Source organism: Sapajus apella, unplaced genomic scaffold (genome assembly GCF_009761245.1).
Source record: "Sapajus apella isolate SASKATOON/1434 unplaced genomic scaffold, GSC_monkey_1.0 scaffold67, whole genome shotgun sequence".
Lineage (NCBI taxonomy): Eukaryota > Metazoa > Chordata > Mammalia > Primates > Cebidae > Sapajus > Sapajus apella.
The window spans coordinates 8,223,751-8,240,093 of NW_022437007.1; the positions used below are offsets into that span (position 1 = coordinate 8,223,751).

General features: G+C 32.1%; 1 protein-coding gene across 4 annotated transcripts in view; it reads left to right on the forward strand.

Moving 5' to 3' along the window:
- PDGFC (platelet derived growth factor C) overlaps positions 1-16,343 on the forward strand; it is a 212,326-nt gene that overhangs the window by 101,508 nt on the left and 94,475 nt on the right. The window contains exons 1-3 of one of the 4 annotated variants that reach the window (XM_032248587.1): positions 5,414-5,816; positions 6,678-6,679; positions 8,486-8,546. The exons of 1 other annotated variant lie outside the window; for it this stretch is intronic. In XM_032248587.1, the coding sequence (XP_032104478.1) occupies positions 8,501-8,546 (46 nt within the window). In that variant the 5' untranslated portion in view covers positions 5,414-5,816; positions 6,678-6,679; positions 8,486-8,500. Of the gene's footprint in view, positions 1-5,413; positions 5,817-6,677; positions 6,680-8,485; positions 8,547-8,629; positions 8,767-16,343 lie in introns of those variants that run through there. 2 more of the 4 variants (XM_032248586.1, XM_032248589.1) reach the window with 2 other exon arrangements.

Genomic DNA, 16,343 nt, shown 5'->3' on the forward strand with positions numbered 1-16,343 from the left:
GAAGGGTTATAGCCTTTTCCTTTTCACATTGTTTTCCTTGCACCAGACTGTACACAAAAAGCTCCTGCTTGTGAAGAATCATTTTGTTTGCCTATAGGATTTTCTCTCTACATTAACTTTTAGTATTTTGAACCACTCAGCATTCAATACTTTCTACTCTCTTTTAAACTTTAACTTTTCCTTTGTAGGACTTCTTTAATGAAACTTTCCAATCTCTTTACAAAGTGTAGCTTTTTTGGTCCTCTATCTACAGCAAGACATAGTATACAAAAAAATTACATGATAATTGATTTCAACTTTGGAAACCTGTGTGAACATGTGTTGGTGAGAAAGTCACTTAGTTACTTTTAGGAAATGGCTGTGTGCTAAAAGGATTTTTAATCTTCTGTAGTGTTTATATATCAACTGCTTAGGGTTGAGCATTCTTTGGAAGCACTCATCCTGTATTTCATATTAAATAAATTTGGATTAATAAGCCTTGTGGAAGTATCTTTGTAATATTAATTTATTTATAGGTGAGGAGAATAAAATCCATTTAAATACAACAGGGATAATACTTTGTCCAGGAAGATTATGGAGAAGAGTTAATTTCATAGAAACAGAATAAAGCAAACTCTTTATGAAGTAGGAGATAATAATATGTCAGGTTCTCATCTTTTCATTCAAGACTTAAGACAAAAAATGTCTCCTTAAATTCGCTTCAGCCTTGTGGTTTTATAACACTGTGAAATATTGTCTGTTTTGAACACTTTAAGGTTTACTTCTAATGAAATTCCTCTGAATGCAATACATGGGTAAGAGGTGGGAGGAGAAGGAAAAAAAATCATATTAAGCTAATAAGAGAATAAACTTGTTTAAGTGTTATATAGAAAGAATTGAAAGGAAGAAGACATGATAGAGACAGGAAGTGGAGAAGCAACCGAATCACTTCCGTTAAGTGGATTCCTAATTTATTCGCTGGCTGCTAACCATGATCTTAGCTTTCTTAGTTTTCATTGTGATACATGAAACAGAGAATGGGGAAAGTCTGAACGTTACAATAAGTGACATTTAGAATATTACCTGCCAATATGGGAAAATACATATACCATAAACAAAAGCTGCATATTTTTAAGTTTGGGAGTTGAATATACAAGAATATCTTTTTGACATTATGAAAGTTCTGTTTTCTTAAGTTAGATATGAAATACTCATAATTTGAGTGTATTAAATGTTTGTGTGTGACAAAAGCCATTACAGTGCTTAAAGAGTAAAGGCAAATCAGAACCAGTCTTATTCTCAATCTTGTTCACCAAAAAGTTTAATTTAAAAAGACACAAATCGGCATATTTGGTAGAATATTTTTATTTCCTCAGCTGATTCTTTAAGAAAGTATGAAATTATCAGTATTCATTTTATTATAGGAAATTTATTTTATTTATAGATATGTCCAAGTGGTACACAAATGTAGTGTTAATTAAAGATTACAAAACTCTATTGCCCTGAGGGGCTGGAAAACTGGTCTTCTTAGAGAAGAGGAAGATTAGTGTATGAGAAAGCTAAATAATCCATGTTGAAGACAATTGTGAAAACAACAGTAACTATGTAAGAAGCATTATTCATATGCTAGGATCATTTTTATTTAAAACCTAATCATATTAAATTGAAGATCCTGTCATCAACAGAAGTTCAAATAAAAAAAAAATACCAGATTTTGAAGTAGTGATTTCACTGATTGAAATTACAAACTAATGTAGAGGAGACACTAGAGCTCATAAACTGATCATGAGTTTGGAGTAGGATATACTGAATTTGAGACATTTTGGAATGTGATTTTTGGATCGGAAAAGAGTTCTGAGCTATTGCTATAGATATAAAGAGCATATGTTTATGAAAGCACTTGAGAACTCCAAGGGTTTATGATTATAGAAAGAGTACAGGTTAGAATCTTGAAGAAGAACCAGCTTCAGGTAGAAAATGATACAGTCCTGTAGAATATCTAAGGTAGTAAAGGAAATAAGAAGTGGTGCCATACCACACAACAAAATACAGCCATTAAAAGATGAGTTAAGAACTAGCAGGTGGTTCACTGATAGAAAACTGTTATAACAGTTTCCTCTTATAATAGAAAACAGTTGAAAATGTATGTATTGCTTACTTTTTAAGTTGTACTAAAAAATAGTATGCTTCGAATTTTGGGAGAATTGCTTTTACACATCCTCGTTGCGTTTTCCTAGGATGTTTTTGTTCACAGTAAAGCGTCACCAGGTTGATCTTCTAGCAGATGTACTCAGCCTTTCTTTGCTGTTTTAAAAGTTGGTGACAGATAATCCTTAAAGAGTGGTGTTTACACAGGACTCGTTTTCTGAACAATTTATTTTCCTAGCACTAAAATTTTGTCCGACTTTAAAGTAACCTGTGAAAGATTTAGTTTCCAACTCAGCAATTAATTTTGCATTACATAAATATTTCATTAGAAATTTCAAAATACTTACCTTTATTTTTGGTTACAGGTATGATTGTCACTAAAACTTTTAGATAAGTGACATAGGATTTAATATACTGTGTATTTCGTCAAAAAGTTATTTAATTTCCTGACATCACATTATGTTTGTCAGTGAATCACGTGATTTGGTCTTGGCTGGGTGTGGTGGCTCACACCTGTATTCCCAGGACTTTGGGAGGCCAAGGTGGGTGGACCACTTGAGGCCAGGAATGTGAGAACAGCCTGGCCAATATGGTAAAACCCCTTCTCTATTAAAAATACAAAAATTAGCTGGGTGTGGTGGTGCACAGCTGTAATCCCAGCTACTAGGGAGGCTGAGGCACAAGAATCACTTGAACTGAGAGGCAGAGTTTGCAGTGAGCCAACATCGGTCCCCTGTACTGCAGCCCAGGCGACAGAACAAGACTCTGTCTTGAAAAAAAAAAAAAAGATTTAGTCTTTTTTGAATTTGAATCTATCTTCCACATTTTTCTTTTATACTTACATAAATTCTTAGCACTCCCATCAGCTCCTTTGTTTTGGGTTTTATATTTTCGGTTTTATGAGTTTTAATGTGAAAACGTATGAAACCTAGTGACTATCACAAGTTGTAAACAGCAGGAGTAGTAAGTCACTGAAAATGTGACCCTCATGAGATTGTGTTGATTTTTCAATTCTTTAATCTTTTTCTAGATGACTTGCTACTCTCCTTAAGGTAACAGCAGGGTATGGGAGAATTGATAGATAAATGCACTTGAATTGACAGATGAGTACGCTTGGCTTTGGTCATGATGTTAACATAGCTCTCTGTACACCTCTCTCACTACCATGACCATCACCTATCACCAACATCTCCTGAAGCAAAAATAGACCTTAAAGACTGTGAATGTGAACAGATTGCATGCTTTTAAAAGTCACCTAGTTTAAGAGAAAGAAGTGTCACCTGGCATTGTTGCCTAGAGCTCTGTCGTTCACGTAGATTGCACTGGTATGTGTAGAGCAAAGGGCCAGGGCTTCAATGCATCGGCCTGGCTGCAGGTTGTATGCCCTGTCAGTGAGTATTTGTTGGTTGTTGACTACATTATTTACATGTAATTGTAAAATCTAGATCTACTTAGAATGTGGTTTCAGCTTAATATACATGTTAAAGTATTTTATTATTGATTAATGATTTAAAATGAAATATTAAAAAAATTATAATTTAACTTTTTTGTAAGGACTTTTATTATACTACACATTTTATAATGTACTCCATTGTTATATTATACCTTTTTTGGAAAGGAGTAAGTGAAAAATAAGGCGATCCCAGTTATTAATTGTCTTCTCCACTCCATTTACACCACTCAGTAGCAGCTACAGAAGTGATGATGATTCCAGAACATTATATGAGCCTGACTCCGAGGAAGGTTAGAGATGCACTCACTGTATACCATTTTACCATATATTTACGGTACTGTGCTCACTAATGGATTAAACAGGAGAACCTATGTACTATACTGCTGTCAAGGAAAAACTGTTTTAGTTAATATTAAGCAAAATATTAGATTACCTATATAACACTTAAATATAGATAGTACTGGTTTCTTTAAACTTTCTTTAATGTCCTTTATGAAATAGAAAGTCTGATGCTATTGGTCAAAGCGTACAAAGTGTGAGGATGAAATGAGACCTAATGTACCACGTGGGGACAATAGTTACAATAATGTAATGAAATTGGCTAAGAGGATAGACCTTAAACACACACACACACACACACACACACACACACACACACACACACACAGTAACTGTGTAGAAGTGAGAGATATGTTCATTAAAATAAAGTAAGTCTGGTGAAAGATTTTAATTATATTGTTTCAACAATTCCTTAGGAACCAAAAAATACAACATATGCAATCCGTGTGTTTGCTACTACTTTTCTGTCTGATCACATGGACTTTTTCTGCTGTTTAAAAGAAAAAGAGTAAAGGAAATCTTTATGGTGTTCTGTTAAATGAAGTACTGTCAATTTTGTCAAAAAAGAACTAGGATCAAATTAAATCTATTTTATGCCACCCTGCCTACATACATGGCTCAAGAGAATCACTGCTCATTTTAAAATATGTGAACTCCTGCTACAAGCCACCCCAAGGGTACTGTTTATGGTTGCCAGAGAAGGGAGCAGCTTTGTCATCAATCTATGCCTGCAGTTTGGACCTTCCTCCCTGGTGGGGTTCACGATTTTTATTACATTTTTTTCTTTGTTTTCTTAATCTAGTTAGAAGTTTTCTAATGGGTAGAGTGGTAATGGTAGTATCTTTTACAGTGTTGCTTTGAGATAGTTCACATGAGTGGGTAACAGTTTCTAGCTTATTCTAGGTGCCCCGAAATTGTTAACGGCTTTTGACATTTGCACTTAAAAACTATTAGACTAAATTCATCCTTTTAAGGATGTGCAATTGAGTTATCTACTGTATTCTCTTTGATATACATTTTCTGATAAAAGGTTTTTAAAATTTCTCCAGAAAAGTTAACATTTTAAAAAATTAAGTAATTAAGTGATTCCTATTAAGTAATTCCAATATATAATTCCGAATTATATATTGGAGATACAGTTTTCCTGAGAGTATATCAACTACTTTCATAGAGTTGCATTGGAAGTATATGAAATGTTGTCCCTATGTTCATGCTAGACCACTTTGTGTGTGTATCTGCGTGTGTGTGTGTGTGTGTGTATGTTTGTGCATGCACACGTGTATCTTCTAATCCTAAAATGAAAACCTTATCAGTTGTTTTGCTTCATAATGGAAAAGTTATTTTTGGAGAAAGTGTTCTTTTAACCTTGATTTCATAGATAAAGTGGTTCATAGATGGCTTCTAGGGGTCTGGTGAATATTTTGAAATTATATTCTATTGTATGAACTCTGAGAGTATATATAATTTTAGATGATATAGATATATAATTTTCTGATTTGACCATCCATACCTTTCATCAGATTCTCAAAACTGTCTCAAGCCATTGGTTTAAAAGGATCAAACATAGCTTTGGTTTTTAAATAGTTGGTTTAGAAGTTTACCATACTTGAGGAATTTTGAAGGCTGGTTTTATAATTGGAGCAATTATAAAGGAACAGTGAATTATAGACATTATTTAGCAAATCATGTTAAAGTTTGTTTTTGTCTCAGAAACTTTCTTCATCATTATATTCTTGTGTCTAGGTCATCCTTACTGGCACGCTCTTTGTCATAATGGTGCTACTGTATTGTGCTGCCATACCACAACACCTATCATCAGTTCTAAACATTACCTTTCAAATCCCACACCCAGCACAGAAAGATAAGGCCGCCTAAAACAAGTTTTCATGGAATTGTGGTGAGGAAGGGAATTGTGAAGAGAAAAATCTCAAATTTGTTATTGATTTGTAAATACTTTTTCCCCCAAGTCTAGCCAAGAAAATGATATTTTATTTTTAAAATAGTATTTGACTTTTGGCTTCAGAAAGGAGAAAATAATTTCTTCATGTATATGATGCTTTTTTGAAGAACGTTTAAGGTTGCTTCTTTTATTTCAGAGATCCTCATACATCCTGATGAATTAATTCCAAGTATGAACTTAATATAACTCTGTTCCATAGAAACAGATTTTATAACATAGTAATCAGTTGCTGGTGTCTTTTTGTAGACTATGGAGTATCTCAGTTGATTCTTAACACAGTGACCTTCAGTAAGCAATGACATCCTTTTTATCTACCAAACTTTATTTGTAAATATGTTTGCAGGTGAAATATAAACTTTTTTCTTAGGCTGTTTAGCCAGTCAGCAAATATTTATTGAGTGCCTATTATGTGTGAGGCACTGTGCTATGCTTTAGGAGCTGTAACAATGAAAAAAAAAAAAAGAAAAAAAAAACTAAACCAAAACAATAACAAAAGCAAGAAACAATGAAGCAAAACTCTGGCAAAAAAAAAAATGTAATTTTGTTAATTAAATTATGCACAGATACTTTACAAAATTAAGTAATCAAATAATTAAATGAATATATATATAAGACGAGTTCATTGCGAGGGATATGAAATGTTTACTTTAATACAGATTCATTTTTTCATGTTTTAGCCCTAATCAGTAAAAACATTTGAAATGATCTCTTGTCTTCTCTAAATTAATATGGAATTTGCCACTTTTTAATGAGTATCAAATTCTGGAAGTATATTTATAATTTGAAGTAGAATTTAAGAAGTAGTCAGCCATACTAATTCATGGAGTGGAATGAAGCCAGAATCCAAAAAATCTGTAACAATTGATAAAGTTGTCTCCTACTTCATTGCTAATATTAGAAACACCCCATAGTAACCCATTAAAAAGCAGTAAAACAGTTATTAGGATCACATTAGTTATTATTTAAAGCTATTAGGATTGTTACTGTTTCTGTTGTCTTACCTATCTTGAGATAAAGGACTGTAAATATAACAGCCATTGGCAAGTTTATGAAAACAAAAAGTTGCACTCAATGGGCTGAGTTGAATAAAGGGACAATAGGAAAATATACACTTGTGAATTAATCACGCAAACATCAGGTTGAAAAATTTCCTGGAATAGGGTAATATAGTAGAAAGAAAAGAGTATTTAGACTCAAAAGATTCAGATTGAAGGTTAATGTTGTCACTAGGAAAAATATAGTGTCCAATCTTCTGAGGATATTCACCATTTATGTCTGTTACCTTGACATAATTAATAACCTCACTCTCCCTTATTCTCAAAAGAATAAAAGAGCCACAACACTCCAGCCTGGGTGACAGAGTGAGACTCCGTCTCAAAAAAGAGAGATATATAAATATGTTTGTATTCACTTGAGCAAAGTGATTAAGGTGACTCCATAAAAGAGAATAGTTTTATTTTTATCATGTCACTCTTAAATTTGCATAAATCTCTTTTGATTAGTTGTGTAATGTCCATTCTTTCAAAGTGTATGGTCTTGAAATCAACTCACAGACCATGATTACAAACAATATTAAAACATTGACTTTGCCTGTGATGAAAGATAGATTTCATTGAATTAAAATTCAATAGGTTGACCAAACTGAGTGAGAAAATGGAAGAATTATTTTATGGTTTCATCAATTTTCAATTCAATTTTGAGTGTTCTTCAGTTTATTCTCTTTATCATCTTCAAGAGGTAATTCATGCCTTTCTGTTCGCTTTGAAAATGAAAATAATTTTATGATTTCTGTAAGTAATTATCAGCAATCACAAATTTTAATATTTTTCCCTATGAATTTGATCTTAAGTGTGCAATTCTCAAACACTTTCCTGTGGCTCTATTCATGAAACCTGTTTGATTTCAGATGATCTACTTTATTTCTATAAAATGCTTGCACCTTTGCTTTTAAAATTTCTTACTGGAAAGCTGTTGGAGGACTTGTATTAATTTGAAACAAAAGAAAACAAAACCAATGTTTACATTAGCAAATGAGTTTCTAACTCCAAGGGCCCTTTATCAATAGCAAGAAGAAACTAATTCTGCCAAAATCTGAGAAGTCTTTAACTCACCATCAGGAGGACTACAGAACCTTGGCAAGCAAGTGTCACCTCATCATATGGAACTTTTAAATATATAGTTTCTGGGACAAGATGTTAAGGAATAATAATTGCTACTTTGCAAGGTTATTAAAAAGCATTGAAAGCTAATGTATATGAAAAGTATCTGACTAGTAACCTGCAATTTTGAGTAGATAATAGCAATTAGCTAAGTTAATGAGCAAGATCTGGGAAGAACGAAGAGTCAAGGGGATAAATCCTACCAAATAATGCTCTTTCTTTTATTTTTTTCTATGCCAGCCAAGACCCACTCCCTTAAAGATTAGTATGTGAATAAAAAGTTCATTTGAATGACTCAGATAGTCATTTTTACAAGCTTATGTGTCTTTCCAGTCATTCAAAAAATTTTTTTAACTTCAAAAATCCAAAATTGAAGATTCTGAACCACCTAGATTAGGATTTGAGGTCACCAAAAGACTCAATTTTACTATCTCCATCTACTGGCAGGGAAGAACTATATCCATGCATCTGGACTGGCATAGAAAAGAGGAGAAAGAACATTTAAAAGGTAAGCGAAACGTATATTTTTATTTACTCTGAATTTTAAAACTTTTCTTACCATAAACTCTATTGTTCTTTCATGTAATTAAGGTTGATACAATGAACCATCTTAGAGCAAGAGAATTTGTTTAGGTGATACAATACTCATATCCGATTCTTCAACATCAGCAAGTGTGGACGTGGATGCCTTCCTTGCATAATGGGACTACTTTCTGTCTTTGCACTTAGTAAGTTTCCATGCGGTCCTTCCAGTGCCTTCGTGCTTTTTTCACTCATATTCCTAATAATCATTAAACTGCAAAAATGTCTATATTCCCACTTCTGTATATTCTCTGACATGTTAAAGATAGTTTTACCTGGCAAATTATTTCTATTACCATGATTTAGAAAGAGTAGAAGTATGTTTTTCAAGGTGTAATTTATTATTCTGGTGTTTCTTATATTTTTTCATCATCTCTTTATAATTATTTTAATTGAGCAGGAATTACCAAATAAGTTTCTTATTAATTGACTGGTAAGAGTGATATCAGTTCTTTTTAAAACTGGTATTTTGCTTCTCCCTCAAAAACTTGAAATTGCATTGGTTTACTTTTAACAAGATTATTACACTGTGATCAAACATTGCAGTGTAATAGCTGCTATAAAATAAATCATTTGATGGCTTATGTGGTTATACAGCAATAGATCTGTAAGTTTAAATCATGTATATTAAACAGCCTTGTATTTTAGGTCTTACGTTATGCATTATGCATATCTTTCTTTAAAAAGCGATATTTACTCTTGAGAATAGAAGTAAAAGACATTTGTCATATAATCAATATTATTACTGTTGCTGCAATTAAATAAGTATAATTTGTACATTTTTTTCCAATTAATTTTCTCTTCTGTGCCCACATCAGGTGTTTGTTCGTATCTTTGCTTTCTTTCTTGAGATAGTGGTACATTTCTTTTAGAGGGATGGATGGATTTATAAGGAACATAGTAGAGAGTTTTCAACTAGAACACTAGATTTCATGGGCAAGAATTGTCAAGGAAATGGTGTTGCAACATGTCTGTTCACTTGCTCGAAGGTCATAAATGCAGCTGGTCCCTTTGCTGGGTAGGAGATTACGCTTATATAAACAATGCAGATGCCATAAAGAAGGACACTCAGATCTTCTTGTGACATCTGACAATGTCCAGTCTGACAGATATCTCCTCACAGTTGGCCCTGTGATCAGAGGACAAGGGAGTAGGTATTTTTGAATAATGTTGAAGGAACTAATGATAATGGGGTGTTAAAGAATAATCTCACCTTGCTAACAGAACTTCTGGTGAACCTCATACAGTCAGTTCAGTCCCTGTTTTGAATAAAAGCATATGTCTGCTCAAATCGATTCCATCCTCTATTTCAAATACTCTTTTAGTCTCACTGCCCCTTGATCTTCAGATCGATTTTAAAGCTGTTCTCATAATGCTAGCTGTTGCTGAAGAATTATGCTGATTGTTATAGTCAAGCCAATTCTAGAATAAAGGATACTTAAAATCTTCACGTTTAAGCTTATTCACGCTTTTTTTTATGGATCAGCTAGATAATAAAAATACTGTGTGCTGAGTTGGAATAATAGCACAACTGGATTTTGTCATTAGTATTAAAAATGTCTTTGCTTTGAGAAATTTAAGCAACCTAGCTTCCCACAAACAATCCAAACTGTATTATTAATTTATGGTTTTAATTTCTTTAAAAACCGAATGTTTGTATTCTTCATATATTTACATCACTTTAATATTCACAAGAATTGTTACAGATGGGGAGTGTGGTGTGTGGGAGGTAATTTTCCTAGGAGGGCTGAATGGATAGGACATTCATGAGCATATTTTGTTCAAAACTATCCTATGAGGGGCAATCATGTCCCAGGATAATTGCCCTTTATTTATACCTGATAGAGTTATGTGGAATTACTGCTGAAACCATAGATCTTGCTACAAATATAACTTCTAAATTTCAAATATTGTTTATGGAATTGTAAGCACTTATCACTTATTGACATTATTTAATCACATAAGATAGAAGGACATGATTTGTGTAGAAGTGACCTAATTTAGTATTTTTCTTGCTTTCGATTAGGTTCATTACATATATATGATATGCATTCACTTTTGAACCTAAAATGCAAAACGTAACAGGAAGTGGTAAAGACTAATTTTTAGCATTTATATATAAATCTTTATATAGTAGGACTAAAGTAAATATATTTCTGTTTTCTTATTTTTTGAATTCATTTGTTTTGGTCAATTCAGAGCTTAAAGAGAGAATTTTAAGTATCTTTTAAATATTTATTAAATGCATAAACTGATGGGCTTATTTGCATTTTTTTCTATTAATAAATTTGGTTTGGTTATCATTTTGTTGCTGCTTTCATTGGTAAATTTTAAACATCTTACTATCAAAATGTCCATACTTTAGATGTTATATGCTCACAAAGTAATAAATAACTACTGTCCATATTTTAAATTCCTTATATATTCTGCTCTGAATGTTGTAAATTATATGTCCAATACAGATAGAAAATTGACAGATGCTGAGTCTCCAAAACAGATGAAATTATTTATTGAAAATATTTTCCTTAAACTTTTTTGTTTAAAGCACATATAATGTGAATTTATGCTAAATCACATTAGCCAGTTTTTGCCACAACAGTATTATTAGATGTAAATGTATTATTCTGCTTAAAATATTTTAGAGTAACTAATATTTTATGTGAACTTTCTATATTGAATGGTAGTTTTAATTCAAATTCTACTATAAAGATATATGCACACATATGTCTATTGTGGCTCTGTTCACAATAACAAAGACTTGGAACCAACCCAAATGCCCATCAGTGATAGACTGGATAAAGCAAATGTGGCACAGGGAATACTATGCAGCCATTAAAAGGGTTGCATTCATGTCCTTTGCAGGGACATGGATGAAGCTGGAAACCATCATTTTCAGCAAACTAACACAAGAACAGAAAATCAAATACCCCATGTTCCCACTCATAAGTGGGAGTAGAACAGTGAGAACACATGGACACAGGGAGGGGAATATCACACACCAAGACTTGTTGGAGGGTGGGGGACTATAAGAGGGATAATATCAGGAGAAATACCTAATGTAGGTGATGGGTTGATGAGTGCTGCATATCACCATGGCACGTGTATACCTTTGAAACAAACCTGCACGTTCTTCTCTTGTACTCCAGAACTTAAAGTATAATAAAAAATAGAACATACATTTAAAAAATTAAGATAATGTTTAAATAAATACATTTTAACCCAAACCTAAAAAAAACAAATAAGAGAGTTGATTATATATTTTTAAAAATTAATAGTGAATCTTTAAGGTGAATGCTGCTTTTGTAATATGAGTTACTCCTAATTTTTTTTCTTCCACATTCTGGTTATGGCCCTTTTAATGTACAATTGAAAAGAATAAAAAAAATTATAGTATTGCCTAAACATGTTTCACGATAGTGAGGTGTGTAATTGTGTGTGTATGCAATTATATTCATTACTAATTGAATGTAATAAAGGCTTTTAGGATATTCTGTGTTTATATACTTGGCCATTTATTCTGTTTCATAATAGGTAAGAAGATTATTGCTTATTTTTCTTCCATAATTGAGCCTTCATTTTAATATGTCATATCCCATTGTATAGAACAAAAATAAGACTATTTTTTACCATTACCTTAAGGGAAAAATACCATGTTGTCAAATCATTTACATTCCTATATCACATGCCTCGATGCTAGAAAAATTTTATAGATCCTCTCTGCTGAGTCTTTTATGATGCAAATTGGGATAGAAATTGTGGCACTCACAATAATAATCACATCAGGATAACAGACTTAAATAAGGCTATTCCAGGTAACCCCAAACATATATTCACTATGTTATTATTTTGGCTGTAAGTATAAAAAGTTCTAACTCTCACTGGCTTAATAATAAATGTTATTTATTTACTCACAACACTGAGAAGCCTAGAGTTGGGGTGATTTTATTGTGTGACTTGAGCTGGGATCTAGCTCCATTTTTCTATATTACTGTGTATCTGCCTGCTTTTGTGAATCAGCCTTTTTATTACGCTAGAATCCGTTATGATGGCTAAGTGGCTACAGAAGTTCAAAATCTCACTTCTGTACCCAAAACTGTCTTGTCCCCAAATTTTGGAAAAAAAGGCGGTATATCAGAGTGATCCACACAGTAAGGGAAATGGGCTTATATTGATTTTCCAGGAATACTTTTAGGTAGGGTCAGTTCAATCTTTATTCATTGGCTACTTGAGAGTGATGTTGAGGGATGATGAGAAGATGCTCGCTGTGTTAACATTCCTTCACTGCATATGGAAGCTTTGCTATGCACTTCCTGAACACAAGCCCCCATTTCTTACCAAAGCTCATAGACAAGAGGCTAGTATTTGAATTCCTGTACTTCTTGTTAGATTCATGAGAATTTCAAACTGTTTTTTAAAGACAGCATCAAGTCAAAGAAATGTTAAAATTTCTACAAAATTGCTCCTTTTCCTCCTTCTTAATTAAGCTGTAGAAGGAAATCAGAAATTTGAAATCACTGTCCAAAAATCATTGTTTCTTGCTTAATCAGTTTGACCTTCATAAAATCAGAAGGGCTATACAGGTGATAATGATGTGTTATACCTTACATATGTCCTCTTTTTTGATGACATCAGGAAAGCTAGCATTTGTGGGTAAATTTTCTCCCTCATTCTATTTAAGTTAAACAGAATATGATAGCCAATGTTTTTCCATTTACTTATAGACTGATTTGTAATTATTTTATACAAATATCATTTCATTTAAACTTTAAGTCAACCTGTGATTATCACCAGTTTATATAAAAAAATAAACTAAGATATCAAGTGGCTTGCCTAAAGTAACAGATTTTATTATCAAGTGGATTATATTTTACAGTTTAGATAAAATAATGACTGTAACTGTGGCATTGTGAAGGTGTGGTAAATTATAAAATGTGTTTTATTTTCAAAATAAGTAGATATATTAAGAAAATGGCAAATCTCAATAATGTATATACTCTGAGTCCTATCACTTTCCGCTGAAATATGTTTGTAGGTTATTACGGATGAACTTTGAGTATGACATCACATGTAAGCTAAGGGACTCTGTTGGGGCATATAAACTGTAAATCATATTATCTTTATTATGTACAGTGTCTGGAAGTTCAGAACTAAAGGGTGAAATTTTGAAGTAATATGTTAAATTATTTTCTGCCACGTTTGCATAATGCCAAGTTCCTTTATAGTATCAATATGTATTAGGTGGTGCCATGTACCCAGAACAGGTTATGGGCTCCAGTAAATAGATCTGACCTTCTAGGAATTGTAGTGTAGTAGAAAAGTGAACTCATACATTATGATTAAAATATTCACTCCTAAAGGGAATGTACACCAAGAATCGACTGTTGCCTTCCAAAAGAGGTAACATCTGAAACTGGCTTGTTTACTAGTACAGCTGGTCTAGGAATGATACCAAATTAGAGTCCTAGAGGTTATCGCATGAAGAGGACAGGACTTCGCTTTGTTTCTGATCTACTAAGCACCTGTAGCAGTACTTGAAACAACAGATTCTCAATATATAATTTTTGTTTATTTCTTTCTTTCAGGAATAAAATGATTATCTCCTGGGATAAGCTCAGGAGCCTCAATTGGACATATTCTAAATAATTATAGTAGTTTTGTGATTTACCAAAGATAGCAATCACTTTTTTTTTTACTTTTCCTTAGTAAACATTCGTGTAATTGGTAAATAGTTTGGGGTAACCAACGCTATCTTTGTTGGTTGTTTTATTTTGCTATTGTTTTAAAGATATGAGAAATGAGGATAAAGCAAAAACTAGAGTTTGTTTTCCCACTAGCTCATTATCATACTGTTATATTAATAGAATTTAAAATATTAAGCATGCAAATGGAGTAATTCTATATAGTTTGAAATTGATGGTGAGAGATTTGTTTGCTCTGTGGACCTCAAGTAGCTTGTCTCTAAAGAATCAAATAAGATTAGGATGAAATTACTCGGGATTTTCTAGACAAAAGCATACCAGCTCATGGAGTCAGTGAAACTATATATGGATATAATGTATGTATGTGTACGTGTATGTGTATGTGTGTATATATATACACATATATATTACACATATGTATGTACATATATAGACACATATGTGTATATATGTGTGTGTATATATACATATATGGATATAATGTATATATATATATATACAAATATGTGTTTGTGTGTGTGTGAGATAATTTTAACTAACAATTGTTAAAAGTGAATTTTGTTAACTAAGAGTTAAGGAGATTGAAAGCAGATGCGGAAATAGCTATATCAACAAACTAGCAACATTAGGATACAGAAAAATTACCACAGGTGACAAAATAGTGAGCATAACAAAGCACAAATTAAATAGATGAATATGTATATTATCAATGTATTGAATGAGGATGGGAAGATGATGCATCTCACTTTAAGAGAAATGAATTTTTACGTAGTTTGAAAATAACACATATTCACAAGCAAATACATCCAAAAGGTCACAGTACATTTGTGAGGCATATCTGTTTACTGGTGACACGTTGCTACAGTCTTGAAACAGAACAGCAGAAGCCAGAACTGCCCAACTAAACCAAGATTAGAGACCTACTTCTTTTTACCTAATTTTAATCCTGGCATTTGTTTTCTGCTAAAATCAACATAAAACATTAGCATAAAGACATGGATGATTTTTTAGGAGTTATATATTATCCAGAAAGTTCCTTATCAGTGTTGTCTTTATTAATAATGTAGCATTTTGAAGGATTATAATTTGAATTGCATTTTATGATTCTCTTACTACCACCTTCTTTCACCCATAATATTTCCTTAAAGGGACCAAGAGTATATAATACATGGTAAACATTATAGAATTGCTTTGATTTTAAGTGATAAACTGGTTACTTACAGATATATAGTGATTCTATATAACTGAGTTGTATATATACACATATAGTCAACAGTTTTACAGTATTTACATCACTGATCTCTCTTCTTTTCCTTTTTTATATTTTTTCTTCATTTTAGTGTTCAGTACCTCCACCTTAAGAGACATTGGGTATGGTAATCTGAAATTGTCTATAATCATAATTTTTTAATGTAATATTTATATTTTCATTTTTCATGTCAAACTCATTAAGATGTACAAGATTTATTCTTGTTAAAGTATACAAGCATGCAAGGATCATGTAATACATATTTTAGTGATTTGACTATAAATGTTTGTTTTATTTCTTTGGTAATTTGAGTATATTGTCTGTTGGATATAGGAAAAACAAATGTTCAATAAAATATTCTCAACTTTTCTCATCCCTAAAATACTAGTAAACTTGTATGTTCAAAAAAAATGACTGTTAAAATTGCAGAATATAAGTACAGAGTCTGAATTTGGTAGACTTAATGTTTGTCACTTCTTCTTCTTTCTTCTGATTATAGGCCTAGTTGCTTGAGATTTACATAAAACTTTGACAGTCATCTGCAAATCATAAGTGTTTGGTGGCAAACCTCTCTGCATTTTAAGGTGAATTTTCTGGGAGCTGCAATTTAACTTAAAAGAAAATTTGCAATTTTTTTTTTTTTTTTTTACCACAAATAAGGCCCAGATTTTCAGTCTTTAAATTATGTTTAATTATAGTCTAATTGAATAGTGAATTATAAGGGGAAAAAATGTAAACACAAACTTAAGTATATATATTTTAGCCATGAGCTTTA